We start from the raw sequence: 26,844 nt of genomic DNA, 5'->3' as shown, positions 1-26,844 counted from the left end.
AGCAAAATCCTTCAATTTATGGCTTCCTTGCCTGTTGCATAAACAACAGATTTTAAAGATGACAAATGTTTTTTTTACTTTCTCTTCTCAGTACCCGTAAGATAAAAACAATTTTTTTACGACTTGCTATATTGAGTTAAGTCCTAGGTTATATTTTACGATAAATGTACGTTTTTATTTCGAAATAAGTAATGTCAGTAAGCTAGTATGTCAGTTTTCTGCGACAAATGTGTTTCATGGTAGTTTTGTTCTCTATTGTTTTTTTTGTATACAAAATACTATCAAAAGGACAAAAATTAAAAGTAAAATCGCCAGCGGGGCTTGGGCCACTGCACGAACACGTTATTTACAACGGTTGCTCTAGCAACGACCGTGCCGCAGAGCATGATGGTCTGAAATAAAATGCAGGCAGAAACACCAGAAAGATAGGCCTGAATGAGCCAATGACAGCGCCTTGTGCATTAATATCAGCCAATGGGATCACGTCGAGGCAGCAGTCTCTTACCGCTACACACCCACATTACTTTTGTGTCAACCACTTCGCGGGAGTTGTCACTACAGGAGCGGTCGTCTCTTTAAAACTAGACAAACAACACACTAGACAAGTAGGTACGTTAAAGAATTTCGCACGGCGAAAATTACAGGATGGTGAATTTATTCTGCCTTAAGTGTTATCGAAACGGTATCATCTGTGCTTGCAGTCAATCGGTGTTTTTTCCTTTTGCGGGATGAATGAGCAGCTAGTTTTCGTGCTTAACCGCTAGCTAACCAACGGCTCATCACTGAAAATGCATGTGGGGAAAGTGTTGCTTGCAAACCTTCCTCCTCATTACGCTTAACTTCAGATAATGTAAACTCCTATTTACGCCGAACGCTGGGTCATCATGTGAATATGGTGTTTATTTTTGGTACCGTGCATGCTGAAGCAGATGTGTCTTGCCTTTTTCGCCACTTTCTAACGGCTATGTTGTTGCATAAATGTGCTTTAGTTTTGCAGGTTCATATTTCATAGGATTCTTTTAGAAACCTCGGATAAATATGAGAAGATAAGCTCAAATGTCCTGCGTATCCATAGAAACTACGCAGAGCGCGCATCCAGCGAGCTTGCCGCTGATGGAAGTTGTTATGTAACACTTGTAGAAATGGCTAGTTCAGATATTATGTGTCAGTTATTATGTAATGATAGCTTCGCCACTAACTTAAGGCTTTTTCTCCTTCACTGCCTGTCAAGACCCGTTATGCTCTCCATACAGTGAAGTCAATCGATGATGAGGACTGTTGGGATGCTCAGGCTATCCTGTCCATTGCATTGAGTGTGTGTGCCCGCGCGCGTGTGTGTTTGTGTGCGTGCCAATGCGCTTGTGAAGATGATGAATCCTCCGCTGTGTTTTGGTTTCCCAGGGCAACCATGTCTGAAAGGAAGGCAGTGATCAAAAATGCCGACATGTCGGAGGACATGCAGCAGGATGCCGTTGAGTGTGCCACACAGGCCCTGGAGAAGTACAACATCGAGAAAGACATCGCTGCATACATCAAAAAGGTAATTAAAATCACTGCTGACGCACTCCGCATTTCCCATTTAGTCTCAGTCGAACAGTAACGTCACTCAGTGTAACTTTGAACGGCTGTTTTGTGGGCAAAATCTTACGTTTCTGTTTGACAGCTTTTGCAGTGATGTTTTGCACTCAAAAATTAACCACCCTGTGCATCATCGACATTACACACCCAGCCTGGTATTTACAGTTGTTTCCTCCCTTCCTGAGGAAACCTGTTCCTCTTGGCTACTAACTGTCCTGCAGCAGCCACATGTTCACATATTTTATCTCCATGGTGGCATTCCTGCACTGTGTCAGAGGGGGCACACCTCTAACCATCATGTAGAAGTGTCCTAGAAATAGGTATAAAAACTTGGGTGGAGCTGTCAAATTATCTTTGATGCATTCCTTTGAGTCTTAGTAAATGTACACCACATGGAGGTGGTTTGAAACTGCTGGTAAAACTTCAATATGATGACTAACAGTATTGCAAACAGAAAATGCTTTGTGTCAAATAGGCAGAAGCATTTATTGTTTATTTCACTCAACTAGAACCATTTTTTTAGAACCAATTTCTTATTAGTAATATCATTATTGAGAATTAAGGTAAAAAAATGTTACCTTAATGTTACTGTGATCATGAAATTGTTTTGAGGATAAACATGAGTAACAACCATTGACTGCTGAAAATTGTACTTCTTACTTGCAGTGTAGCCCATTAAACCATGAATGATAAATTTGGTCTGTCACTTGTATTTACTCCTTGAACATCTACCATAGTTCATGCTTCATTAAGCGTTGTATGCTTGCATGGAGATTTGTCTCTTTTCCTCTACACATGTTTAATGAACACGATGCATCTCTGTCCCACACAGGAGTTCGACAAGAAGTATAACCCGACCTGGCACTGCATCGTTGGGAGAAACTTCGGCAGCTACGTGACTCATGAGACCAAGCATTTCATTTACTTCTACTTGGGTCAGGTGGCCATTCTGCTGTTCAAGTCTGGCTGAGGGAAAGCACTTTCTCTACATCAGCTGACCATAAATACAGTACTGACTGACTCGACAAAGGCACTTATCATTCCTTGGCAAGGGGCCGCTGCCTTTTTCTGTGCTGCTTTATACATTGTTTTTGAAGATTAAAAAAAAACAAAAAAAAAACGTGGCCATGTTAAAGAGATGAAACACTTGTATTTATTTTTGTCCTGTTACATTAGACATGTCATTTTTTTAATTAAAGTGTAGCTTTTAAGCTGTCTGGGTCCAATGTCTGGTGTGGTCCTTTCATTGCAGTGCAACAATTACACTCAAAATCCCAAATGGCTAACATTACTTGTTTTAATCTTATCTTTAAATGTTATGGTGCTGAAAAAAATGAAAGGGAAAGAAAAGTATCACCTTGGGGATGCCAGACAAAGTATGTTTGTTAAATTTTGGTAGTTAAGAGAACCAATGTCAGGTTCAAACTTCATTGATCATTGTGCACCCTGCTGGAGGAGGCAGCCCATGTGGTATTGACATGCATATAGATTAACACAAACAGTACAAACGGGATGATATTGTGAAGTTGTAGTAGCCAGGTTACTGACTCGACATCCCCTGTAAGCATGACACCTAAGACATCAAATCTGGAAAGTCAACCAATGTCTTAAACGCAGCATCTTAATCATTCTGAGGTCAACAGGTTCAACATTAGTTACTGTATCGTGCAGGCAGCTCCAGTATGATGCGTTTCAGAAGCACCAACCTTGAAGTGTTAACTTTCAGTCAGGCACCAGGGAATCTAATCCACACAGTAAAACCTGATATGGGTAAATTTAATGAAACTACAGGTTGAATTTACCATTTGAGCTGTGGAAATTCCACATTATATTCTGTACTGCTGCAAGTTTGTCTCATCAGGCAAGGAAATATCCAAGCAATTACACAATTTAAGCACAAATGAGGCAACAGAGGGCAGGAGACGGTGGTACTCTTTATTTCAACACGTTTAGAAAACCAGCTTGTGCGGGTAGACACCATTAGACAGGCAGAAGGAAGAGCGCAGGTACCCTTTGAGCTGAGGTACTTTCTTGATGAGGGGCAGGAGCTGAGAGTCAACAGCTTTCTGGTCCTCCTTCCTCTGCTCCGTCAGCTGGTACTTCTATAGACGGAAGGAGAAAACCAGTGAGTCAGACATCAAATCCACAAGGTCCCAAGTCCTGTTGAAATAGTCAAGATGTCTGCAGTCATTCATTCTGAGAAAAAAAACAAAACACTAGCTCACCTCTTTTTCTGTGTCAAAGATCTCTCCCTCCTGGTGACGGGGCCTCCTCAGCTTCTTCTTCTTGAAGTAGGAGTCATTCAGAGTTTTGGGGATCTTCATGCCAGAGATGTCGATTTTGGTGTTGGTGGCAATGGCAAACTTCTGGTGAGCCCTGCGCAGGGGAACTCTGTTCAAGGCAAGAGGGCCTAGAGGAACGAGAATGAGAAAACACTGTTAGAATAGGAGTATAAAAGACGCCCAACATGATGCTGCCAGAGCCACAGCTTCATATTATGGATGATTCAGCTGTGATGTGCACAAATGCTGAGTGTCCATCCTTACCAGTGACGAGAAGGAGACCACTAGAGAGCTGCTTCAGGAACACCACACGCTAAAAAAAAAAAAACAAAAAAAAAAAAAAAACATTAGTATAAAGACACTATTCCTGCTTACACACAGCTACCGCATCAACCACTACATACAATATTAAGTGCCAACCTGAACACAAGAGAAGGATCCTTTCACTTTCCAACTCCAGTAATGAGCTCAGAAAAGCATTTGTGCCATTTGGTTAAGACAATTCAGTAGCTGCAATCCACTTTTGTGCCAAGCTATTTAGACAGGAGAACACACTCCTCACTGTACTGAGAGGGCTCTCTGCCCGTCAGTTTCACAGCTCAAACATTATTTAGGTCAGCCACTGCTCAGAGTGTGAGTGGGCACGCTTGCATGCCTCCATAACATTACCCATGTAGCATTTGAGTGGGAGGGAGGGACAATGTCTGTGGTACTGCGGGCGTGTGATTATAGTGTTGTGTCCAGCACGCTTGTTTTCATGCACAATAAGGATGCGCTGCTGTTTTTTGTTCTAATGCAAATATCTTTTGATACCATGCCCTCAATGACCATTACAACTGATGGTGATTAACTGTACTGTCATTATGTTGCCTATTTTAGAGTCTTATCAAGGACAGTTCAGGAGAAAAAGTCTATTATGATCAGTCAGTAAAAACACCACCAATGTTGGCGTGTTACAAGTGGTGAGCCAACTGTCGCCCAACAGCGCATTAAACAGAATGCTGAAGAAGAACACTACATACATGACATCGCTCCAGCCGCATCGACTTATAACGTCTGTTTTCAATTGTACTCAATTTTTAAAGCTTATTTATATATACACTGTACTTTTAGTTTAATTAAATAAGTTCCACTCAGTTATGACCAACTAGTGCAGTGTGTGCATTTAACCTCAAATGGATTATGAAGTTGTAAATTGTGTTGACTACTGATGAACTGTTAAACATATACATATGAGTGTCTGTCTAGTGAGAAGCCAGCATGGGACCTGTCCATCTACTGGAACAGATGCCAACTCATTGAGGTGTCAAATTTTAATGGAGGTTTCCCTTTGTTTACATCTGGATTAGATCATGCTTTTACAGATTCTAATGACCAAAACTTGTTTAGGACCAGTCAGTTTTGTAAATTTTGCTGGAGATGATCCTGTTTATCCTAGAAGCAGATCCACATCTTCAAGTACCCATATTGGACTCTAATTTTGATATTTCACGGCTGCACCTCGTCATACAAGGGACATGACATGTTCATCTGTTAATTATTAGCATTGAGCTACTTTGCATCATTACATTATTGGTTGTTTATGCTAATGTACTATGTTTAACTTTAGTCTGTTACCTGCAAACTGCATTACCCTGTAGCTAGATTAACCAAAATTTATTGGCTCTAGAGCCATTTACATATTAACAGTAGAAATGTTATTGTTAAGTCCGTTATTCAATCAAACCCCAGAAATGGTAAACAGGCTAAAGGAGAACAGGAGAGCTCTGTGCAGAAAATATGTAGGGAAGGTAGACATTATGTTAATAGCAAATACTACCCACATTGTGCTGATACAAAGCTGATTGAAAATTTGCCCAGTAACATCTCAAACGCTGCCTGTGTCAATCATTTCTACTAATGCACAAGAACATTCAAATCATCAACAAGACGTGTTGGAAACGGTTCTCACCTTTCCACGGTGGCGACCAGTGAGCAGAATGAGGACAGTTCCTGGGGTGATGCTGGTGCGCAGCTTTCTCTTGTGCTGGCTGAAGGGCTTCTTCCCATGGCTCTTAAGTTTACGGGGAACATCCTCTGTGGGGTAGTAGCGGGGCTACAGTAGGGTGGGCACATAAAAATACATTGTAGTATGTTAATTCTAGGTTGTAGGACATGCACATAAAATTACCAAAACAAGTGCATTCTCTGCAACTGAAAGCCATGACAGCACTGCATCAGCTAACATCAATTTATGAGATGAACGGAAAAATGCTGCATACCATTGTGCTCATGATAGTTCTAGTAGGAAAATCTCCGATAGCATATGTTGGGGTCATTACCCCTCACTCTGCCATACGTTCTGGATTTTTCATGTGTGCTACATATATTTCTACCAGCATGACATTTGCAGTTCCAAATGGCAATTAAACAAAATCAAATCGCACATTACGCACCATCTTGCGCAGCTTGACAACGCGAGTGCCTCCATTCTTGTCTCCTCCAACAGTCTTGATAACTGTGGCCTGGGGCTTCACCTTCATCTTTTTCTCCACCTGAAACAGAAGCAAATCATCAGCAAAGCAAGACACAACCAACAAGTGTGACGTGCATATGGCTTCATTCATTTAGTAGAGTGTCACAGATCTTCCCTCACCTTGGTCTCAGTGGTCTTAGACTTCCTCTTGTACATGGCCCTACGGGCGTACATAGCGGAACGGGAGTAGCGGCCGATGCCCCGGGCCAGAACCGGATTGCGGCTCCCATGCTTCTTCTTGGCAGACTTTTTGTCTCCCTCTGCCATCTGACAAAAAGTATAAAATGTTAGTATACTTGTTACAGCAATGTTTGCAGTGTCATAGGATTTTATTTGCTGTTAATCAATATTCCAATATTCCAGCCTCAGTTAGACGATACACTGGTCCATAGGAGTGAGATTTTGGTATAAACTACAGAAAATTAGTACTGCTTCAATAGCACTTTTATATACGCGATGCTCCTAGTCAGAATTACACAATGCATTGGTAAACAACAAAAACATCACGACCATAATGTATATTACTATTAGTATGATTGACTTTGGTCGACTGCTCAACACCGCAGCCATCTCCAATGCAGAAGAGGCATGACAAGCAGCGTCAGCTAGCAATTAGCAACATAGCACAGAAGAGCAGCTTTACTAGCTGGCCAACCACGGAGCCTTCTTAAAGTGACAATTTAAGGTTTATAAGGAAAACCTAAGTAAATGACAGCGGAATTAAATTGGCAAACAGCACAGAGGACTAAGGAAGACAACACGTTTCTATTAGCCAGCTAGCCAATGTTGTAGCACGAAGGCTAGCCGGCGGCCTCGGAGTGCTACACCAAATTGATCATAATTACAGAGACATTACGGACAAATCATTGTAATAATGATGTCTAACGCATCGTCTAAACACACAGATTCGTATCCTGATATGTGGAGACTGTATTTTTTATTCAGTAACCCAGATGAAAACAGATTTTAACCCCACAGTATCACGAAGGCAATGGTGTCTTACCTTTGCTATGAAAAAAAGACCGACATCCGGGTAGGTGACGTATATAAGGACGTTGCACGATGACGCAATTACGTTGATTTTCGAGGATGTGCTGGTCCTTGTAGTCCTACATGTGTTCCTTTTTATTCTCACTGTGAACTTTCAGCTGCTTTTGATAACAAAGATGTGTCTCTGAATCTTTTCCTGGGCGAATATATATACAGTTACACACACGCACACACACACACACACATATAATTTAATTATTTATCTATGTTATATAGGTGTGTAGCATGAAGGAACAACAGCTTACATTTGGTAGTGCAACCCTGTGTTATTAAATGACAAATAAATGTATAATAAATGTATAATAAAACTAATGATTATGTGGAGCTTCTTTGTCTTCAAGGAAAACAGAACCCAACAGTGTTTTTTATTCAAGATCAAAAGTCCCTTTGCAAGCTAAGTAACTTTTTGAAATAAAGAGATAAAACCAAAAAGAAGGCTATGTATGCTTTCAAAAAGAAAGTATAAAAACTACTATTAGAAACTAAAATAAAAACTAGAAATCTTTTAAATCTTTAATTCACCGCTTAACTAGAAAAAAATATATAGCATCTGTATAACAAACAGGATTTTTTTTGAAAATGCTATTTTCAGATTTATTGAGACAAAGAAATACAAAATCATTTTTTGCTGGAGCAGAGCACAGTTCAGACATTTTCTGGAGTGATAAAGAACATTTTAAGGCAAACGTCAGAGTTCAGAGTCCCTTTAAACATGACTATACCACAACAAACTGTACTTTATGAGTTAATAATATGCTACACATGATACTGTGACCCAGCTCAGTTTTCCAGGCACATACTGTACATAAACAGGCTCTTGAATGAGCACAGAAATAGGAGTTAGCTCTTTGTCTTCCATGGCAACATTGGACTGGAGAATTTATTCATGCACTCTTGAGACTGAAAGACGAAACAACTGTGAGCAGCAAAAAAAAAGAATGTTGAGTGATGGGTTCTTTGTGTGCCAAGGAAACACTGAGCAGCAGCGCCTCATGTTAACAGAACTTTGATGTGTATGTCAAAGGTTTTTAAGAATCTCATTCAACATGTCAACTGTGTGTTATTTTAATGCGAGTGGTTGATGGTGCAACACATTCTTCTACGGAGTTATCTGACATCTGCAGCTTCTTCCTTCAGCATCTTTCGATGATGATGGCGATGCCCTGACCACCACCGATGCAGGCAGAGCCCACAGCGTACTTGCCTCCTCGTCGTCTGTTGAAAACACAAAGGTCATTATTTAAAGCTACTTCACGCGCAGACGTCCCCACTCATATTCTGTATGTATGGTTACTGAGGACAAGGCTACCTGAGCTCATGAACCAGGTGGGCAGTGATGCGAGCTCCAGAAGCGCCAAGAGGATGTCCGATGGCAATAGCTCCGCTGTTAGTGTTGCTTTTCTCTGGATCGAGTCCAAGAGCCTTCGCAACGGCCAGGTACTGAGGGGCAAAAGCCTCGTTCACCTGTGCGAAGCAAATTACATCAGTGACACGACAAGTAATAATAACTAACTGAGTGAATTAAAACATATATGAAAAGCATTTTTAGAAAGTAACTAGGTACATCTCCATTTTAAGATACTTCCATTTTCAAAATCAACTTTAATTTGAATGCATTTGAGGGGTTGACTCTTACTATAACAGCTGATTCTTTTTTTTATTTTGCATCATTGTGCACCTTGCCAACATCAAAGCTGATTTGAACCTGAATGAATGGGACAATAACATAAGTGAACCTGACAACATGGCTGACGGAGCAGATATAGAGCAGCAAGGCGTTCCCCACATATGGCCTTATTTAAGAGAAATATAGAGGAAATATACTTCCTACTTTTATACTTGGAGCCTGTACTTTTTTACATTTTCTTGAGGAAAGAATAAGACTACTTTTGCTACTTCTGCTGATCCATCAGTAATAATAATCTAATAATGCTATATATTGCAATATATGTCACAGAGGATATTTTTACAAAAAAGTACTTTTACTTTATTTACTTATACTTCAAGTACATTTTTCTGATAATACTTCTTTATATAAGTGACTTTTTGAATGCCTTACTTGTAATAGAGTATTTATTAGATTGCTGTATTCATACTAGTACTTAAGTAAAAGGATAAGAGTACTTCAAACAAACCTCCACGAGATCCATGTCGTCGAGAGTCAGACCGGCTTTTTTAAGACTTTCTGTGATTGCTGGAACGGGACCTAAAAAATTATTTAAGGAAACCAAGAAATCCTGTCAGATATCACGACAGTTTATTCAGTGATTCACTGCTTTTAATTCAAACAGATTAAAATACATCTCCACAACAGCAGCATTACTCACCAATTCCCATAATGCTCGGGTCACAGCCTGACACATGATAGGCCACTACTCTGGCCAGTGGAGTGAGCTTGTGTTCATTCAGAGCATCTTCGCTAGCAATCACCAAAGCAGCAGCACCGTCAGACACACCCTGCAGATCAAGAAGAGGGTGTTAGATCTAGTAATAATAGGCCTCTTCTCAGGGTAGAAGTAGCAATATTTGCATGATATTTATGTGAAAATATATTTTGCTGCGCCACAAGTTATAAGTGCTTTATAACCTCTTGCTTGACGCTCACTAGAATGATAAGAAACAGATCACCTTAGATCCATAAGAGGAGTCTACACTCTGGGCGTAAACTCACCGAAGCGTTGGCAGCAGTGACAGTCCCCCCCTTCTTGAAGACAGGAGCCAGTTTGGCCATCTGTTCCAGTGTGGTTTGTGGACGCGGGTGTTCATCCTGAGCCATGGACACCTTGCCTTTCTTAGCTTTCACATCAATGGGAGCAATTTCTGCTGTGTAGCGACCCGCCTCATGAGCTGTAAACAAAGAAAAAAAAAATCATAATTCCACTTTTAAGAATGAGGTTGTCTTGAGCGGAAAACTTAACATCTTCCCTGGAAAAATGCCAGCTTTTTTCCTCAAAAGCAACAAATTTTAATATTACTTGTTGTAAGGTGAGTAGACCATGGGAATATTGAAAACATATTTAAAAAATGAAACCCATCTTACCTGCCTTCCACCTTTGTTGTGTCTGGTGTGCGTAGTTGTCACAGTCTTCTCGTGTGATCTGGTATTTCTCTGCCAGGTTTTCTGCTGTGATGCCCATTGGGATTTTGACGTGCATGTCAGTCAGACCCGCCCACAAGGTGTCCTCTAGCTGTCAAAGCAAACGAGCAGAAGGTTTTATCTTTGTGATAAAAGCTTCCGGAGTTTAATAACAAGCTGTGTTGCGCCTAAGTACATTTGTGTCACGTGATTGGAGAGCAAAGAGAATCAACCAAAAGCAAACCTTGAGATCGAATCCAAACTTTGTCCCAAATCGTATGTTGCGAACGGCGTATGGGGCCTGACTCATGCTCTCCGAGCCTCCGCACAGGACCACCTCCGACTCCCTGAGGCAAATCTCCTACAAACACACACATGGTAACAAGTTTTAGCTTTGGAGCAACAAGATATCAGGTAGCACAGATTATGCTTGGTTGAAATATTGTATTTTCACTGATGTATGAACCGTGCTCTCATCTCATACATTTCAACACAACAGCTCTGCCATAACATCTATCCTTCCGAAGCTCATAATGATAAATTTGTGGTGAAATTGTGGGAAATGTGGGAATTTAGCCACATGTTTAAAAGGTATATTGGGAGGAGGGGTTTCTAATTTATCCCTCCACCGTATCTACATACATGAGGGGGGAAAAATATCAGAAACACCTCTGGATATCTGACATTTCTGTATATCTACAATGCTTTGGTTTGGCTTCATGTGTAACTCTCTCCTTGGGCTAGCTCCTCCTTATCTGTGTACATACGTGTGTAAAAACCAAAATCAATACGACCTGCTCTCCCAATATTCTGCAGACGTTGGTCTCCAGAGAAAAACAGAATTGGGCAAAAAAGTTTGTACGAATGCACAGAAGGACATGAAACTGTCACTGATTACTATGAGGCAATGCAAGTCAGTTTTAAAGGAAAATAGTTCTCTTGGTTAATGTGTTTGCTACTAAATGTGATAGTTTAATCGTTTTAGAAATGTTATCTGATGTATTACATATTTTATGGATATTTTGTTCACTTGTTTGTGGTGTATGACAGATGTATTTGTTTTGTTTGTGTTTGTACTGTACTTTAAACTCAATGAGATTTTTACCTCATTAAAAGTGGACTTCATGGCAGAACAGTTCTATTGGATTGCATTAGACTGTAGAGGTATATCTGATAAAGTAACCATTTAATGTACAATATTATGGTTTATTTTACATTTGTATTTGTGTCAGAATGTATTTAGCTCAGAGTGGAGAGCTTACATGAGCACCACTGATGATGGCCTGGAAACCAGATCCACACAGTCGGTTCACGGTGAGAGCAGGCACTGGGATTGGGACACCGCACCTCAGACCCACATGACGAGCAATGTAAGGTGCATCAGCTGAGCTCTGAAATTACGGAGGGGGGGCATTAAAAGAAATGAAAAGGTGAGGAACAAATCAAGGAGACTAGTCATCACACAAATAAAGATGTTGTGATTTGTTAAATGTGGCAGTTGATCTGCTGGACTTTAGGTACCTGCATGACATTTCCCATGATGACACTGTTTACAAGTTCTGGTGCCACGCCCCCTGCAGCGAGGGCGGCTTTGGCTGCATGCTCAGCCAAGTCTGTTGCACTGCGGTCCTTTAGCACGCCACCATAGGTACCGAATGGAGTGCGCTTGGCAGCTACAATAAATACACCTGCGGAAAAACAGAGCATTTCAGTACAGCAACAAGGACTTCAAACCACCCACTACTGAGCCAGCTCACAGCATCAGGAGGGACAGGGTGGGTCAGAGATACTGCAGAGAGGGGTGACACAGTCAGTGCACTGAGATGCAGAAGATAAAGATACAGTACAAGGATATTTAACTGTCATTATACAACCGAGGGCTCTGCAACGAAATGTAAGTTGCAGCTCCTTCAAGCCACACAGAGAACAGGTAATAGACAATATTTACAGTTAATTATATTCATATACACATGCTTGTATGGATCAAATTGGACTGGGGGGATAAGAGGAGCATCCACTTCTGGATTTTCCATCCTCAAGGTAGAGTATACACCTTTTTCCCAGGATTATTCCTCTCTCACAACAGTTAATATTCAGGGATTAAGGAGTTTTTTTTTTGTTTTTATTTAGGGAAAAATTCATTTGAAATTTTGCTGAATCCAGAGTGAACCAGGGGTGTTGTGGATGCTTTTATCAGAAAGTTAATCCTGTTGGTTAACATGTATAAAACTGTGGTGCTTTCTTTTTTTTAAAAAAACCATATAGAATAGACAAATAAAGTGTTTGATTCTTTTGCAGTTTGATTTGTGTGCGAAATACTTAAAATGTCCTTTCGTTTATACATAATTTTCATTGCACTCTGCTGATTCATCATAAACAAGTCACTAATGGCACATAGCTAATAGGTATGACATTTATCTTGAAGTACTGGGTTGATATGCCCTCTGGTTTCTAATCAGACGTTGACCTGTTGACTAACCTGTGGTGTGTGCAGGAGGGGCTGGATGCCTTGACTCTCAATTGGGCTTTCATTTTTGTTCTAACCATATCATAACGCCTGACTTATGCAGAGGGGACATGTCAATGTTCTGCAAAATGTCCCGTTTTTTAGACTCTGTATGTGGAAAAGTGCACCACAACACAAAACTTAATAATGAACATAATTTTGAACTTTAATGAAGGAGTGCAATCAACAGGGGTGGAATGAAACTAAGTACATTTACTCAAGTACTGTAGTAAAGTAGAATTTTGAGGTACTTGTACTTTACTCGAGCATTTCCATTTCATGCGACTTTATACTTCTACCCCACTACACATTGGAAGCCTACATTGTACTTTCAACTGAACTACATTTGATTGATAACTTTAATGACTTTGCAGATTCAGATCATTTTTATGTAATCACTATTGATTACTATAAACTACTCAGAAATCAGAAGAAATGCGCTCCAGCTTCACCAGCTGCAACACTGAACACATGAATGCATTAATAATTAGAATCCAATAACATTATATTAAACTTTTCTGAGTTTATTAAAAAGGGTTTAGGAGTTACTTTTGGTAACATCAGTACATTTTGATGCTGATACTTTTGTACTTTTACTTAAGTAATAATTAGATGTAGGATTTTTACTTGTAAAAGAGTATTTATATGCTGTATTATTGCCAATTTCATTACAGGTACCTGAGTATTTATTGCACCACTGGTTGTTGACAATCGACTGTTAATGATCTTGACACCATTTTGTCACCTTTTGCCTACTTTGCAGTGACGTTGTGTGCAGAAAACGTTTTTAAACTATCCTGATATTTATATTTACATACAGTCGACTCTATAGTGTTAACATTTCATTTTAGGTCACGGATAACGCTACAACAATATGGAAAATGTAGCCAACTAACATTAACCTTTGCCAAAGCAGCACAGCTACAGTCCAGCTGCTGAAAAGCCAAATCTGCTGATCTGAGACGTGTTTGTTTACCTCTGAGAAGCGCCATGATGCAGATCCAACAAATCACCCCTGTCTGGATCAAACTTTTCTACCGATATCTTCTTGTGGCACTCTGATTTAGTTCCTGGTGATATAAAAGCCCAGACACAGCCGCGACCTTTACCCTAAATAACACAACCGGTATCTTTTCACTCGTCCAACACGATTCGACAAAAATGTGACAAATGAACACAAACCAAGACGCTACCAAATCGCCCAAAAATCAGAAACGTCTCTTGGTCTTTTTTATTATAGATTATACTGACGATATATTCTATAATTTTAAATCAAATTGTCTGCATAAATTAAAATGGTCGAAACTGCGTCTGCTAATTTCTCTGTGACGTCATCTTCATGCGTCGCTCAAACAAGGGGACAAGTGACGTGATGCGACGCTACATGTGAACATTTCTGTGTTTTCAGACCCCGGTTATGAGTTTAAAGTGAAACAAAGCACCGTGGAAACATGTCCGTGGCCCTGTCGCGCTGTCTCTGCAGGGTTTTATCCCGACAGGCCGCTCCGTCAAGGTGAGTGTTTATATCACGATGTGAACTCTCTGTGGTAGCTAACCCAGAGCTAGCACAGCTAAGGTTATTGACTGATTTGACCTGTGTTTTTAGTTTCGTGATTGGAGAACATCACCATGCTGTACATAGTCCTTGGTTTGCACCAGTGAAGACACTGAGGACATCTGCTCCACTGAGGTATGATCAAGGCTGGATGGTTCCTGTGTGTCTGATTGCACTGACTGCAATTGATGGGAACTTGGACTCAGTAGGAACCCAACAACAATTCTTCTTTTGCCCCTAAACATTTCTTAGTCCAGATATACAGCTGAGTTTTTTACTTCTTAGTAAAAACAAGCTCTAAACAAAGCAAAGACAAAGAAGTAACATGTAACATAACATAACTTTGTTATTCATGTTTTATATCACTACATACAGTGTGAGCTTCATGTCATAATATCAATGTATATTCTATTGACATATTTCCCATGTCTGTTTCAAAATATATCTGGTTATTGAACATGCCCACATAGAGCTGTACGTTGTGTTTCAGAGCGGAGCCCAAAAAGAAGAAGAAAGTGGACCCAAAAAGGGAGCACTTGATCAAAGAGAGGCTGAGAAAAAAGCTGAGGAAGCTGGAGAAGGTTGCACCTGAGCTTGTCCCGCTAGAAGACCTCATCATTCCAACCAAATGCTTTGATGAAACGAGGTACAGCTCATTTCACTGTTGTCCACATCAGCATTTGCTGGTAATCGGGTTAGATTTGTGTTGAGTCCAAGAACAATGCTGACGTCACTCAATATTTCTTTTATGGTTAACCAATGCTCTGAAAACACCAAAGCTGATCTGATGTAGTAGAATATGAAATCTATTTAACTATTAAAAGTGCTTCAGTGAACAACATTGTTGTTGGTTATGTTGGTGTTGGCCTTATCATGGGATGCTTTTGAATAATGGCAGCCACATCCTTCCTTTCTAGATAGATAGATAGATAGATAGATAGATAGATATTGACAAACAATAAAATGGAAGTTTGTCAGTGAAACAAGTAAAAATGAGCACAATTGCACATTGTTGAATTTAAAAAAAAACTGAAGTGAAGTATGAATAAATGAGGGAGGGAGGTCAGTCATTAGCCACTGCCCTCCACTGAGGTGCTGTACACCAGCCACCACTGACTGGTAGAACGTGCAACATTTCACCTCAGACAAAAGACCCGAGCCTCCTGAGGTGAAATAGCCGACTCTGTCCCTTTCTGTAGAGGGCATCTGTATTAAAAACACAAACTCTTTTAGCATTAAGCCTCTGAGACATTAAAGCAAGCTGACAAGACTAGCACATGCTTATTCAACATTAAAGTAACGTGTTAATATATTTTATGGACCTGATTTTATGCTCTTATCATTCCTCTATCTGTGCTCTTACTGTACCTTTGTTCTTTCCTTATGATTGTGGTGCTCGCTGACTTTGAAGTGCTATAAATTGGTGTTTCTTATTCTCTTACAAAGGGAACGCTCCCCACCAGTGCTGTCATTTGAAGAAAGTGAGAGACGAGCCCTGCTGCTGAAGGAGTGGAGTCGATACAAACAGGTCACCACTTAGCCATCACATTTACATCACTTAAACAAAATGCTGCTCCTGACCCCAGTTCTCCATCATGTGCACTTAGTGGGCTATATTTAATGTGCTCATCTGTCTTTGTTCCTGCAGAAGCAGCACATGGCTGAGGTGCAGGCTGTTGAACTAGCTCTGGAAGCACAGAGGGAGGCGCTGGAGGAGCTCAAGTTGGAGTCTGAGGAGCTGTACAAGGCAGCACTGAAGCCAGACCCCCACCTGTTTCCCTTCTCTCATAGCGGCCCTGCGTACACGCCGCCAAAAGCCAAGTATGAAGCTCCTGAAGGGAAATACAACGACATCACTAAGGTTTACACACAGTGATGGACAGCGAACGTCTGTGTGTTCAGCCTGTGTGTATTATCATTTGGTATTTGTACATGATTCAATAAGCCAAGATGCAGCCTCTTAAGAGCCTGCGTGAGTAGGTGTGAAGGACACTTTGCACTGTTTTTTCCTTTTTTTTTTCTTTCTTGAACTGTATAGTCACCTGTTTCATTTCTATGTAGAATGCAACAACGTTCATGGTAATGATGCATTGAAATGTTTTGTTTCTCCACATTCACATCTCTGTATAAAATATAATGAAAGAAAACAGAAAATAAAATGTACCTTTTTTTAATTTTATCCAATTTGTTCTGCTGACGCACAACTCTGTGGATCAAAACTGTATAGCTGAATTCTGTCATTACTCGATCAAATTTATCTGATAGTGTGTTCTTCTGAAATTTAATTAATAGAATTGTTTTTTTCATTTTTAACAAGCTACACCCACAGCCTTCTGCACCTGTGTTACCAGAGTAAGTGACTTAATATGGTGTGGTTATTGTAGGAGGAAAGTCTCTCCTCGTGTGTGTGTGTGTGTGTGTGTGTGTGTGTGTGTGTGTGTGTGTGTGTGTGTGTGTGTGTGTGTGTGTGTGTGTGTGTGTGTGTGTGTGTGTGTGTGTGTGTGTGTGTGTGTGTGTGTGTGTGTGTGTGTGTGTGTGTGTGTGTGTGTGTGTGTGTGTGTGTGTGTGTGTGTGTGTGTGTGTGTGTGTGTGTGTGTGTGTGTGTGTGTGTGTGTGTGTGTGTGTGTGTGTGTGTGTGTGTGTGTGTGTGAGAGTGAGAGTGAGAGTGAGAGTGAGAGTGAGAGTGAGAGTGTGAGTGTGAGTGTGAGTGAGAGTGAGAGTGTGAGTGTGAGTGAGAGTGAGAGTGAGAGTGTGAGTGAGAGTGAGAGTGTGAGTGAGAGTGTGTGTGAGAGAGTGTGTGTGAGAGAGTGTGTGAGAGAGAGTGTGTGTGTGTGTGTGTGTGAGTGTGTGAGTGTGTGAGTGTGAGAGAGAGGTACCAGCACCAAGTGTGCGCCGTTAGAGGTAATTCTGTTTAGTCAGCCAGTGAGTGTGTAGAGAAGCTCATGTTGACGTATAATAGCGACTGAAAGGCTGTTTTGTTTTCACTGTGGCAGAAGAGAGCGAGAGAGAGTCTGTAAAAAGGATTTTCAGACTTTGAAAGCAGAAATACTGAATATATAATATAGTCACAATGGAGTGAATACAGCATCAAAACAGCACTTTTGCCAAGCTTGAAGATGATCAATGCAGTGCTATTGAGAAATGTTGACAGGTTTGTTAGGGCCAACAAAAGCCATATAAAAAGTGTTTGCTCATTCTGGTGCTGCATCATAGTGAAACACCGCACAGCAGATCCTTCATTACTTGGATGGAATATATGGAATCTTGTATCGTATCTAAATCTCATTTACAGTGAGTCAGTGAGTGCAGTCAGCCTTTGTGCTTCAGTTTACACTGATTACAGATCAGTGCTTGAATTAATGCCGTCATCCTCATCACTGACCACTAGATGCTGCCACCACTCTTTTAACATACATGACTATTTTAATACAGCACCAGAAAGTCTCTCCAGCATGTGGCTTTATACAATTTCCACAAGTCCATCAAGTGAACAGACTCTCAAATCTTCATTTCACTTTGCTTTGGCGGCCGTGGAACAGAGACAGCAGGTCAGTGGTGACAGTTCAGGAGTCCTGAGGCTTTTCCTGGTTCAGGGGCAAGTGCCAGTCTCTGGGAGGGTCTTTCCTCAGCTGCCACACTGGGGTGAACTTTCTCTGCTCTGCCACCCTGTTCCTTTCACTCTTCTGCAAGGCTTCCTGCAAAGTAGATATATTATGTATACAATGTCTGAGTTTGTTTTCAATACATCTTTATATTTACATGTATTGTTCTGGACACTCGTGTGTCATAGTGTCAGACAGACCACAGGTTTAGGTTTCTAACCAACGTGTTGTCCTGCAGCTGTACCTTGGCCTCTGCTCTTCTGCATGTCTCCCACTCTTTGCAGTTATAGTAGTCCTCTTTCCACTGCTGGCAGGATGGGGAAGTGCCGTAGGCGTAATAATGGTGAAAACGATTCCACAAGCTTTTGCAGTGCTTGAATTCACTCCAATAGTCATCACAGGCCCGGGGTGACTGTACGAATAGACAAAAGCAGGAATAATCGCCAAAGTCATCTTATACAAATTACATTTTGGCCCCCTACTGTTGTGTCTCTGATGAACTGACTCCATCACTTCCCTGGTTACACCTAACATGCTGTGAGTGCCACAGGATGACAGCAGAGTAAGAGCATAAAGGGGCAACCTGGGGACTGCTGGACTGCGCAGCCGGCTGTGGTTTCGGCTTCCAAAATAATTAGTGATAAAAAAAAAAAAGAGAGACTATATTACATAAAACTATAATTAGAAAAAATAGCATTGAGAGTCGACTTTGGAAAAAGGCCATGACTTGTGAATAAAAATGACCCGCAATAGAAGTATTCTATCATGGTTTTTTTTTCAACATGTTTAATTTATTTAAAACTAGCTAGACCCCTAATAAAACACCGTTCGTAAGTAAAACTGTTTGACATTTTAGTGACAGTGTTCACCGGCTGTAAGCAGAAGACAAAATAAAACAGAAATGGTCTGACAGCACCTCGCTTCATGGTTTTAGATGAACGTCACTTTACTCGGTGGATTATCAAACGTGACAATTTTGTATTTTTACATGTAGACATTTTTGTATTTGACAAGCAAAGCTAAATGTTAAAGCAAATGAATGAAAATGAGTGTTTCTGTTAAAACCTACTGGTCTGTCTGACATTGCTTATTGCTAGCTAAGGTTAGCGTTACTTTAGCAATTACAGCTAATCACTTTGCTAACTATTTGGTTCTGATTTGCCACTCCGCGCTTCTTGTCAGGACTATCAACGACATGCCGGATGAAAAGGAACCGCAACATTTCACCAGCAATTAACATTATGATTTTGAGATAAATTACCCTCCACGGTCTTTCTTCATATCCGTCCATTGCTAGCTGAGCTACCTCGAAGAACACTTCCGGTTTGCTGCCATTCCAAAATAAAAGCGCAAACACCACCGAGCTTCGTAGCGCTTTAGAAACACTCAGTTGAGACTGAAGCACTTTTGAACAGCAAACAGCAAGAATGTCGCTTCCCTTAAGGTACGCACGCGACCCACACATCCCATATTATTGTTTTTGAATTAAAGTCAAGTAACCTGGTTTGAACAAATATGGAAATATCTTCTTGGCTTTTACATTTTTGTGGTTTACCATCATCTGTTCTTGTTACTCAATACTAATTACTTATATATCAGGAGTGATTGCACCCATGCCATTACACTTTTTCCTAATCAGAATTGGACAACAAACTACTAACCATCTGTTACTCCTAAATAAATGTGTCCAACTCAAGTCAAGAAAATTGCCATTGATAAAGGAACATCTTATTATATTCCAGTCTTATTTGGTAGTTTGTCTACATGCATATGACATTACAAAAATAATCATTTGCTACAGTTTAATAACTTCAAAACAGTCCTTTATTTGCCTATAAATAAACCAGGGGAAAAGGGAAAAACAGTTGGAAATTATTCCTATAACTCAAAAAAAAAAAAAACCCTCAAAGATAAAATTAAATTATTTAGCATTTAAAACAAAGGGGCTATTATTGCTCCCATTTTATCATAAGAATGGTATTCTGGATGATAGTATATTTAAAGTGAATTGTAAAAATGCAACAATCTTGGGAAAAGAGGTGGCGGATGATCCAAGTCAAAGGTAATTCAAATCTGATATCATTACAACAATACTTCACAAGTTATTCTTTGTGTCGTTGGTGTGATGATAGAATTTATTATGCCTGGCTCAAACTCAGCTTCTGTTGGGAAAAATATTACTGTCAGAGTTTTAATTAGAAATAATCCCAGCTCAACTTCAGAACTCATTTCAAACAGACAAAACCTCAATGCATCCGAGGGTCAGATTTTTACTTTGCTGTTGAAGGTGACAACATAAACTGTGAGTCTGTGCACATCAGCCATTCTCTCCACATCATGAAATCCCTCAAGGCTTTCTGCCCTTTTTACGTAGTGACTGTCCCTGTCCAGAGAAGGCGATGAATCTGTTCAAGGCGTCGTCCTGAGAGGATTAAAAGAGATTGAAAAGTAGTTGTAATTATAGTGTGGGTGCTGCATGAGAAAATGTGTTTAGTGGATTAAATATAAATAAATATAATGAATCATATAATGAAATTGTTCAGTCCAAGTGCTGCAAAAAAGGTTAACACTGAGAGAGAATATGAGGAACTGTACAGAAATACTGCAAATACAGCCTAATATTTACAAACGCATGATAAAATTTCTTACATCCTCTGCAAATTTCTTGGGCTGAGGCCTCGAGTTTCTGATGAAGGTGATCTTGCCAACTTTGAACTCGTAGTTTGGAATTCCTCTGAAAGATGTTTGAAAGTTTAAGATTAGGAATTTACACTCAAGACAAAATACTGGTAAAATGGTTCAATGTTCAGTGACGTGTGGTAAAATAAACTTTGAACAGATGCCGTCTGTCTGCCTCTACAGATTGTCAAACTCTGAGCCACCTTATGAATTAACATGTCACAGTGTGCAATGGCAAAAATATAACACCATGCGTTTAATGTTTTATTTAAAACTCTATGAATTGCCTTGCTGTTGAAAAATGCAATACAAGTAAATTGGCCTTGTCTTGCAAAATTTAACTGTGAGACAACTCCATGTGCATATGTACAAAATACTGAACATCTTTTCACCTTTTGATGTCACTTGGGCCAAGAGGAGCGGGACTGGGCTCGATCCCTTTTGTTTTGCCATCCAAACGATTTCCAGAGCCGGTGAAAGCCTGAGGAGAAGAAACAGATGAGCGGTTACATTAGCTCCAGTTATCAGAAGTAAAGTGTCTGTAAGTTAAAGCAACATTTACTCACTCTGAATCCTCTGTCTATGTCAGCGTAACTGGGGGGATCTCCTTCTTCCTCCTGTGAGTAAATTTGTATTATCAAAGTGTTCAGACCACAAGAAGTACAGATACCTTTTAGGTTTTGGTCCTTACTGTTGGTTCTTCCTGGTGCTGGGGTCGTCGTTCAGGCTCTTTGTAACCCAAAGGTGCATCGAAATCCACCTGAGAATTAGCAGCACAACACATTAAAAGTGTAGAACACAACAGGTTAATATGCTATCGTCTCTTATAATTACAGATGGTCTTACGTTCATGTCGCACTCGATGATGGATACAGCTTTGTCTGGCTTGGTCTCCATTACTCGCAGCTCATATATCTGAAACAAGCACACACACTCAGTAAAAAGAAATAAAGACAAATACATATTCACATACTAGTCCAACACTAACTAGAACAGTGGTCCCCAAACTACGGCCCGCCTCCACAGGCACCCCTGCGATCGTCACACTTTTTCTGTTACAAACTGACCCCGGCCCCCCATCAGAGAAGGGAAAAGTTATGTGGCCCTCACAGGAAAAAGTTTGGGGACCCCTGAACTAGAATATACTGATTTACCTTTTCATTGTAGTTGATAGCTATGACATCCCCAGTTGTCAAGCAGGCAAAGTTTCTCAATGCATTCTCCAGTCTGTAATAAAGTGGCAACTTATTTCAGCGCTTCAGTTTAACATAAAATGTGAAAAAAGGTCAATTAAATGTTCCTAACTGATATTTCTTACACTGCCTTGGGGTTTGTGATGTCCAGGAAGTCAGGGCTCTGTGGCTGAAACTTTGAGTAGGTGGCCACCATCAGGTTAACGCTTTCCACTTGGACCAGACCGCCTTCCTCCAGCAGCAGATTCTGCATCATCTACAGCAAACAAAAATAAAGCAAACATCAGTACTGCCTTCATTTATACTGACAGAGAACATTTCAGACACAATAAGAAACATGTGGTTAAATTTAATCTCTGCTCTCGGAGTCACTAAAATTCCTAAAGATTACGTCCATCATTTTCTACATTTCTATAACCTCAGACACTTTTATTCAAAGTTTTATTATCAACTACATTTTCCTTTATCTTATATAGATCTTTAAACTGGTACTTATACTTGTATTTGCATAAAATATCATTACAATATAGTTATTAATCTTCTGCTTGAGAAGAATACTTAAGCATGACACCACTGCTGACAGTGTAGTAGGAAAGTACGGTAAAGTTAAAGTCTGATAACAGAACGCACACACAATACACATGATGTCTGACCAAAACAAGAGTATTCATAACAAATTCCTGACAGGGCAAGATAACCTAAATCTAAGCTAGGAGCAGAACACCACACACACTCTGCAGCAACAGCAGGCCATGCACACAATTTACTGGAAAACTACACACACACAAATTGGAGGATTCCTTTGATTTTTCACAACAACAACAGACAGTTCGATCTCGGTGACGCTGACAGTAAACAGTTTCTCACCCAGTGCGGCAGGTAGCAGATTCCCTCATCTGCCACAAACTCCAGAACACCACAGTGTGTCATTCTGTCTGAGTTCTTGTTGGTCAGCTTGAACAGCATTGGATAAGTGATATTAAGTCTGCCTGTAAAGGGAAAATGAAGGTAATAATCAAGGAAGGTTCATACAGGACTTTTATAATGAAGAGATACATGATTTAACTTGTACTTACTGAGCTGGTCCAGAGCTGAAGGTGGCATTATTACTGAAAAAAAGTTAAGTAGTTGAGACATTAACAACATTTGTGACTTTTTGCTTTATTATGAATTATCTAGATCCACTTAGAAAGAAAATGAGAACTTGATAGCTCTAATTAGACAGTTTTATCAGACATTTTATCGTACATTTAACACAACAGTGTGGTGGACTTTCGAAAGCACAGACTGGGACATCTTCTGCCACCAAGACCTGGAGGTGTTCACCTCAGCAGTACTCGGCTACATCCAACACTGTGTTAACACCGTCACAGTGGACAGGCACATCAGAGTGTTTCCTAACCAGAAGCCCTGGATGAACAAGGAGGTCAAGGAACTGCTGAAGGAGAGGAACAGTGCTTTCAGGTCCGGAGACAGGGATCTGTACAGCTGCCCTCGAGCTGCTCTGAAGAGAGGCATCAGAGAGGCCAAGGCAGACTACAAGCGAAGGATCGAGGAGGACTTCAGGAGCAACAACAGTCGGCAGGTGTGGCAAGGGGTCCAGCACATCACTAATTTCAGATCCAGCAACACCACCGCAATCTCTGGGGATGCCTCACTGGCGGAGGAGCTCAATCACTTCTTCGCCCGTTTTGAGGCTGAGCCACCAGCGGGGCCCACACTGCAGCTGACATCCCTCCACAGCCAGACCTTCACTGTGCAGGCACAGGAAGTGAGGAGAACCCTGAGGGCAGTGAACCCCCCACTGGTACGGAGTCACATCACCTCATTCCTGCCACCCACACTCGACCCCCACCAGTTTGCCTACAGAGCCAACCGGTCTACGGAGGACGCCATCGCCACTGCTCTGCACACCACGCTGACTCATGTGGAACAGCGAGGGAGCTACGCGAGGCTGCTCTTCCTGGACTTCAGCTCGGCTTTTAACACCATCATTCCGAGCAGACTGGTGAGCAAGCTGGTGGACCTGGGTCTGTCCCACAACATCTGCTGTTGGGTCATGGACTTCCTGACGGACCGCTCCCAGAGGGTGAGAGTAGGACCCCACCTGTCCTCAGCACTGAGCACCAGCACCAGCTCCCCACAGGGCTGTGTGCTAAGCCCCCTACTCTACACCCTCTACACCCATGACTGCACCCCCACCCACTCGAACAACACCATCATTAAGTTCGCGGATGACACCACGGTGGTGGGTCTCATCTCCGGAGGAGACGAGACAGCTTACAGGGTGGAGGTGGAGCGACTGTCAGTCTGGTGCACCACCAACAACCTCATCCTAAACACCTCCAAGTCGAAAGAAACTGATTGTCGATTTCAGGAGGTGTAAACCGGACATTCAGCCCATCACCATAAACGGGGACAGGGTGGAGATGGTGCCAGACTTCAGGTTCCTGGGCACCTACATCGGTGAAAACCTGACCTGGACTGCTAACTCTACAGCGATCCTGAAGAAGGCCCAACAGAGACTCTACTTCCTGAGGATTCTCAGGAAGAACAACTTAAGAACTGAGCTCTTGGTGTCCTTCTACCGCTGCTCGGTGGAGTCGGTGCTGAGCCACGGCATCTCGCTGTGGTTCTCCAGCTGCACTGCGGCAGAGAGGAAGCAGCTCCAGAGGGTCATAAACACCGCCCAGAGACTGACTGGCTGCCCTCTTCCATCTGTGGAGGACATCTACAGCACCCACTGCCTCAGGAGAGCCCGCAGCATCATCAGGGACTCCTCACACCCCGGACACTACCTCTTCCAACTCCTTCCCTCAGGCAGACGTTTCAGGGCAATAAAGTCTAGCACCAACAGACTAAAGAACAGCTTCTACCCCAGAGCTGTCATTGCCCTAAATAACAACAACACAACCTGAACAATACAAAACACCAAAATACAACCAACCAAAGAAATGTGAACCTATTTATATTTTTGTATATATATTTTCTTACATATATTCTTTGTACATACCTTTCCAATGTTAATACCCCCCCAGTACAGGTTTTGCACTAAAGTTTATTCCATCGTTCTTTTGCACTATTCTGTATTTTGCACCTTCCGTTGTTTGCACTGTCCATGAGAGCTGCTGTTTCTCATTTAAATTTCGTTGTGCTTCTTGCACAATGACAATGAAGGAATTCTGATTCTGATTCTGATTCTGGTTAAAGTGAAAGGCAGAAAGCATGTTTGCCAAAGTTAAGAATGCACACAGATGAAACCATATTTATAGGCTTAACTAGCTGGACTCTCATGTGCATCTGTATTCAATAAGAAACGTGCCAATCAGTACCTGTGAGGTTACCAGTTTGCAACATTTAAAAAAGGTAAACCACCATTATTCTGATATTATTACATCGAGCACCTGCTATAAGACTTAAGCTGAACTGACAATCTTTCAAACCAAGATCCACAGTGCTACTCTGGGTCTATAGCTTGCACAACGAAAGGAAACTGACCAATTCAACAGTAGACAACACTAGAGAGCAGATTGGCTGATATGGTAGATCACGTTTCCACATTTATGTTAAATACGTCCAAGCACAAAAGCAGCCTTCTGCTTTTAGGGTTCACATGTCTGACTGGGACAAGACACAGAGGGATTCTCGAGTTGTATGAAAGTATACGGGCAACTTTTGGGACAAGTGTGCTTACTTTTGCCTCCTTTCTCCACGTCGGATCGGTCGTTGGGACCTGCCAGCATGGACACCGAGTAGCAGCGGTACTGAGTGGAGAAGCGGTTCTGAAACCCCCTGTGTGGGTGGTCGAATACGTGGAAGGAAAACTGCGGGGAAAACAAAAGCCTGCTAATATAACACACATATTTACGATATTTCTACACGAGTAGGTAACATCCACGTAGCAGTTAACGGCATCATGACAGGGCATCTTCCTGCTGCTGTCCTGTTGTTGTTAGCCGCTTGCTAACATGAGCCGAACTGCTCCAAGTTTCGTTTTATTTTGATATAAATGTACCGTCAATTGTTGGATACAAACACAGAGCACCTCACCATTTCGACAGCGTAGGCCTTCGTTCGTCAAACGATTTCAATCAACACGTTTCTATTTTCTTATTTGATAAATTAATATATAAGCTGTGACTCTCCACTGTTGTTTTCCGCTTCTTCCGGAAGTGTAAGAGTTGACAGCAGGAAATGTCGACACGACTGGCGTTAGCCAATCACAGCAGCCCACTCATACAATTAGTTTAGTAATGATGATGAAGGATCCTGCATTTTGAAATAAAACAACCTCCTTGTTAGCTTCCCATGACAGTATTTAAGATATAAATGGTTACATTAAATGATGATAAAAACTCCCATCAGTTGCACTTAAAATAAAATCATAATAAAGTTGGACTTACAAGAGAATTTTAATTCAACTTTAATTGGCAAAATAGAATAAGTAACTACAGATGGGTAAAGTTAGTTAGAAGCTGTCAGAGTGAGCACGTCCTTTGAGTATGAATGTGAACTTCTGACCTTTTTTTGTTATATGTCAACATTATCGACTATAAAATAAAAATGAAAATAAAATAAAATGATTTAGTTTATTTTATGCCTGGTACTAAAACTTCTTTGTAAGCAACAGAGACTGAGATATCCTGGCTTTTAGTCCTTTGTATGAACCTCAAAAACACATCACAAAGTCCATCTAGTACGGGTTTTTATTTACAAATGTTTTTGGAAACAGCTACTAAATGGACCTTGTGGTGAGTCCGTTTTTTCAACTACTATTTCCAAAGTCAGAAATTAACCTTCAATCACAG

The 26,844-nt window shown here is 41.0% G+C and overlaps 6 protein-coding genes across 7 annotated transcripts; 2 read left to right on the top strand and 4 right to left on the bottom strand.

Annotated features, from left to right (window-relative positions):
* Positions 1–523: 523 nt before the first annotated feature.
* Positions 524–2,804, top strand: dynll1 (dynein, light chain, LC8-type 1). 2 transcript variants are annotated; one of them, XM_070833241.1, is made up of 3 exons: positions 524–609; positions 1,402–1,540; positions 2,411–2,804. In XM_070833241.1, exons 2-3 carry the CDS (start codon positions 1,409–1,411, stop codon positions 2,546–2,548), a joined length of 270 nt encoding a protein of 89 aa, XP_070689342.1. In that variant the 5' UTR covers positions 524–609; positions 1,402–1,408; the 3' UTR covers positions 2,549–2,804. The 2 variants fall into 2 exon arrangements, with proteins under 2 accessions (XP_070689342.1, XP_070689340.1); XM_070833239.1 differs by having other exon boundaries at positions 531–605.
* A 695-nt stretch (positions 2,805–3,499) lies between these two features.
* Positions 3,500–6,668, bottom strand: rpl6 (ribosomal protein L6). The gene is made up of 6 exons (XM_070833238.1): positions 6,496–6,668; positions 6,296–6,394; positions 5,812–5,955; positions 4,125–4,173; positions 3,804–3,988; positions 3,500–3,680 (listed from the first exon to the last, which is right to left on the bottom strand). The coding sequence occupies exons 1-6, from the start codon at positions 6,640–6,642 to the stop codon at positions 3,528–3,530; spliced, it is 777 nt and encodes a 258-aa protein (XP_070689339.1). The 5' UTR covers positions 6,643–6,668; the 3' UTR covers positions 3,500–3,527.
* A 1,323-nt stretch (positions 6,669–7,991) lies between these two features.
* Positions 7,992–14,115, bottom strand: acaa2 (acetyl-CoA acyltransferase 2). The gene is made up of 10 exons (XM_070833590.1): positions 13,984–14,115; positions 12,023–12,189; positions 11,764–11,892; positions 10,746–10,862; positions 10,466–10,613; positions 10,097–10,272; positions 9,753–9,882; positions 9,561–9,631; positions 8,735–8,889; positions 7,992–8,640 (listed from the first exon to the last, which is right to left on the bottom strand). The coding sequence occupies exons 1-10, from the start codon at positions 13,997–13,999 to the stop codon at positions 8,559–8,561; spliced, it is 1,191 nt and encodes a 396-aa protein (XP_070689691.1). The 5' UTR covers positions 14,000–14,115; the 3' UTR covers positions 7,992–8,558.
* Positions 14,116–14,363: 248 nt separating this feature from the next.
* On the top strand, positions 14,364–16,741 carry mrpl40 (mitochondrial ribosomal protein L40). The gene is made up of 5 exons (XM_070833655.1): positions 14,364–14,520; positions 14,614–14,697; positions 15,053–15,208; positions 16,009–16,090; positions 16,211–16,741. The coding sequence occupies exons 1-5, from the start codon at positions 14,459–14,461 to the stop codon at positions 16,436–16,438; spliced, it is 612 nt and encodes a 203-aa protein (XP_070689756.1). The 5' UTR covers positions 14,364–14,458; the 3' UTR covers positions 16,439–16,741.
* Positions 16,742–17,520: 779 nt separating this feature from the next.
* Positions 17,521–19,482, bottom strand: c7h22orf39 (chromosome 7 C22orf39 homolog). The gene is made up of 3 exons (XM_070833656.1): positions 19,426–19,482; positions 18,409–18,576; positions 17,521–18,257 (listed from the first exon to the last, which is right to left on the bottom strand). Exons 1-3 carry the CDS (start codon positions 19,453–19,455, stop codon positions 18,126–18,128), a joined length of 330 nt encoding a protein of 109 aa, XP_070689757.1. The 5' UTR covers positions 19,456–19,482; the 3' UTR covers positions 17,521–18,125.
* A 969-nt stretch (positions 19,483–20,451) lies between these two features.
* ufd1l (ubiquitin recognition factor in ER associated degradation 1) lies at positions 20,452–26,208 on the bottom strand. Its single transcript, XM_070833784.1, has 12 exons — positions 26,087–26,208; positions 25,731–25,860; positions 23,113–23,145; positions 22,904–23,025; positions 22,162–22,292; positions 21,998–22,070; positions 21,690–21,758; positions 21,535–21,603; positions 21,410–21,460; positions 21,236–21,324; positions 20,814–20,898; positions 20,452–20,586 (listed from the first exon to the last, which is right to left on the bottom strand). Exons 1-12 carry the CDS (start codon positions 26,087–26,089, stop codon positions 20,512–20,514), a joined length of 930 nt encoding a protein of 309 aa, XP_070689885.1. The 5' UTR covers positions 26,090–26,208; the 3' UTR covers positions 20,452–20,511.
* Between the last annotated feature and the right edge of the window lie 636 nt (positions 26,209–26,844).

This window comes from Pempheris klunzingeri, chromosome 7, assembly GCF_042242105.1.
Source record: "Pempheris klunzingeri isolate RE-2024b chromosome 7, fPemKlu1.hap1, whole genome shotgun sequence".
In the NCBI taxonomy this organism is placed as follows: Eukaryota; Metazoa; Chordata; class Actinopteri; order Acropomatiformes; family Pempheridae; genus Pempheris; species Pempheris klunzingeri.
Note: the sequence above shows the minus strand (reverse complement) of the source record. Positions and strands in the feature narration are given on the sequence as shown.

Bases quoted from the DNA above. Each gene is read 5' to 3' on its own strand.
- dynll1 (XM_070833241.1), top strand. From the start codon at position 1,409: ATGTCTGAAAGGAAGGCAGTGATCAAAAATGCCGACATGTCGGAGGAC. The intron at 1,541-2,410 runs GTAATTAAAATC...TGTCCCACACAG, and splicing joins TCGCTGCATACATCAAAAAG to GAGTTCGACAAGAAGTATAA.
- rpl6 (XM_070833238.1), bottom strand. From the start codon at position 6,642: ATGGCAGAGGGAGACAAAAAGTCTGCCAAGAAGAAGCATGGGAGCCGC. The intron at 6,395-6,495 runs GTGAGGGAAGAT...CTTCTGTTTCAG, and splicing joins CTAAGACCACTGAGACCAAG to GTGGAGAAAAAGATGAAGGT. The intron at 3,989-4,124 runs GTAAGGATGGAC...TCGTTCCTCTAG, and splicing joins TGGTCTCCTTCTCGTCACTG to GCCCTCTTGCCTTGAACAGA.
- acaa2 (XM_070833590.1), bottom strand. The intron at 11,893-12,022 runs GTACCTAAAGTC...CCGTAATTTCAG, and splicing joins TCATGGGAAATGTCATGCAG to AGCTCAGCTGATGCACCTTA. The intron at 10,273-10,465 runs GTAAGATGGGTT...CTTTGTTTACAG, and splicing joins ACAACAAAGGTGGAAGGCAG to CTCATGAGGCGGGTCGCTAC.
- mrpl40 (XM_070833655.1), top strand. From the start codon at position 14,459: ATGTCCGTGGCCCTGTCGCGCTGTCTCTGCAGGGTTTTATCCCGACAG. The intron at 14,698-15,052 runs GTATGATCAAGG...GTTGTGTTTCAG, and splicing joins AGGACATCTGCTCCACTGAG to AGCGGAGCCCAAAAAGAAGA. The intron at 15,209-16,008 runs GTACAGCTCATT...TCTCTTACAAAG, and splicing joins AAATGCTTTGATGAAACGAG to GGAACGCTCCCCACCAGTGC.
- c7h22orf39 (XM_070833656.1), bottom strand. From the start codon at position 19,455: ATGGACGGATATGAAGAAAGACCGTGGAGG. The intron at 18,577-19,425 runs GTAATTTATCTC...CTATTCGTACAG, and splicing joins ATGAAGAAAGACCGTGGAGG to TCACCCCGGGCCTGTGATGA. The intron at 18,258-18,408 runs GTACAGCTGCAG...TCTACTTTGCAG, and splicing joins GCAGAAGAGCAGAGGCCAAG to GAAGCCTTGCAGAAGAGTGA.
- ufd1l (XM_070833784.1), bottom strand. The intron at 22,071-22,161 runs GTAAGAAATATC...ACTTTATTACAG, and splicing joins ATCACAAACCCCAAGGCAGT to ACTGGAGAATGCATTGAGAA. The intron at 20,587-20,813 runs GTAAGAAATTTT...TAATCCTCTCAG, and splicing joins CCAAGAAATTTGCAGAGGAT to GACGACGCCTTGAACAGATT.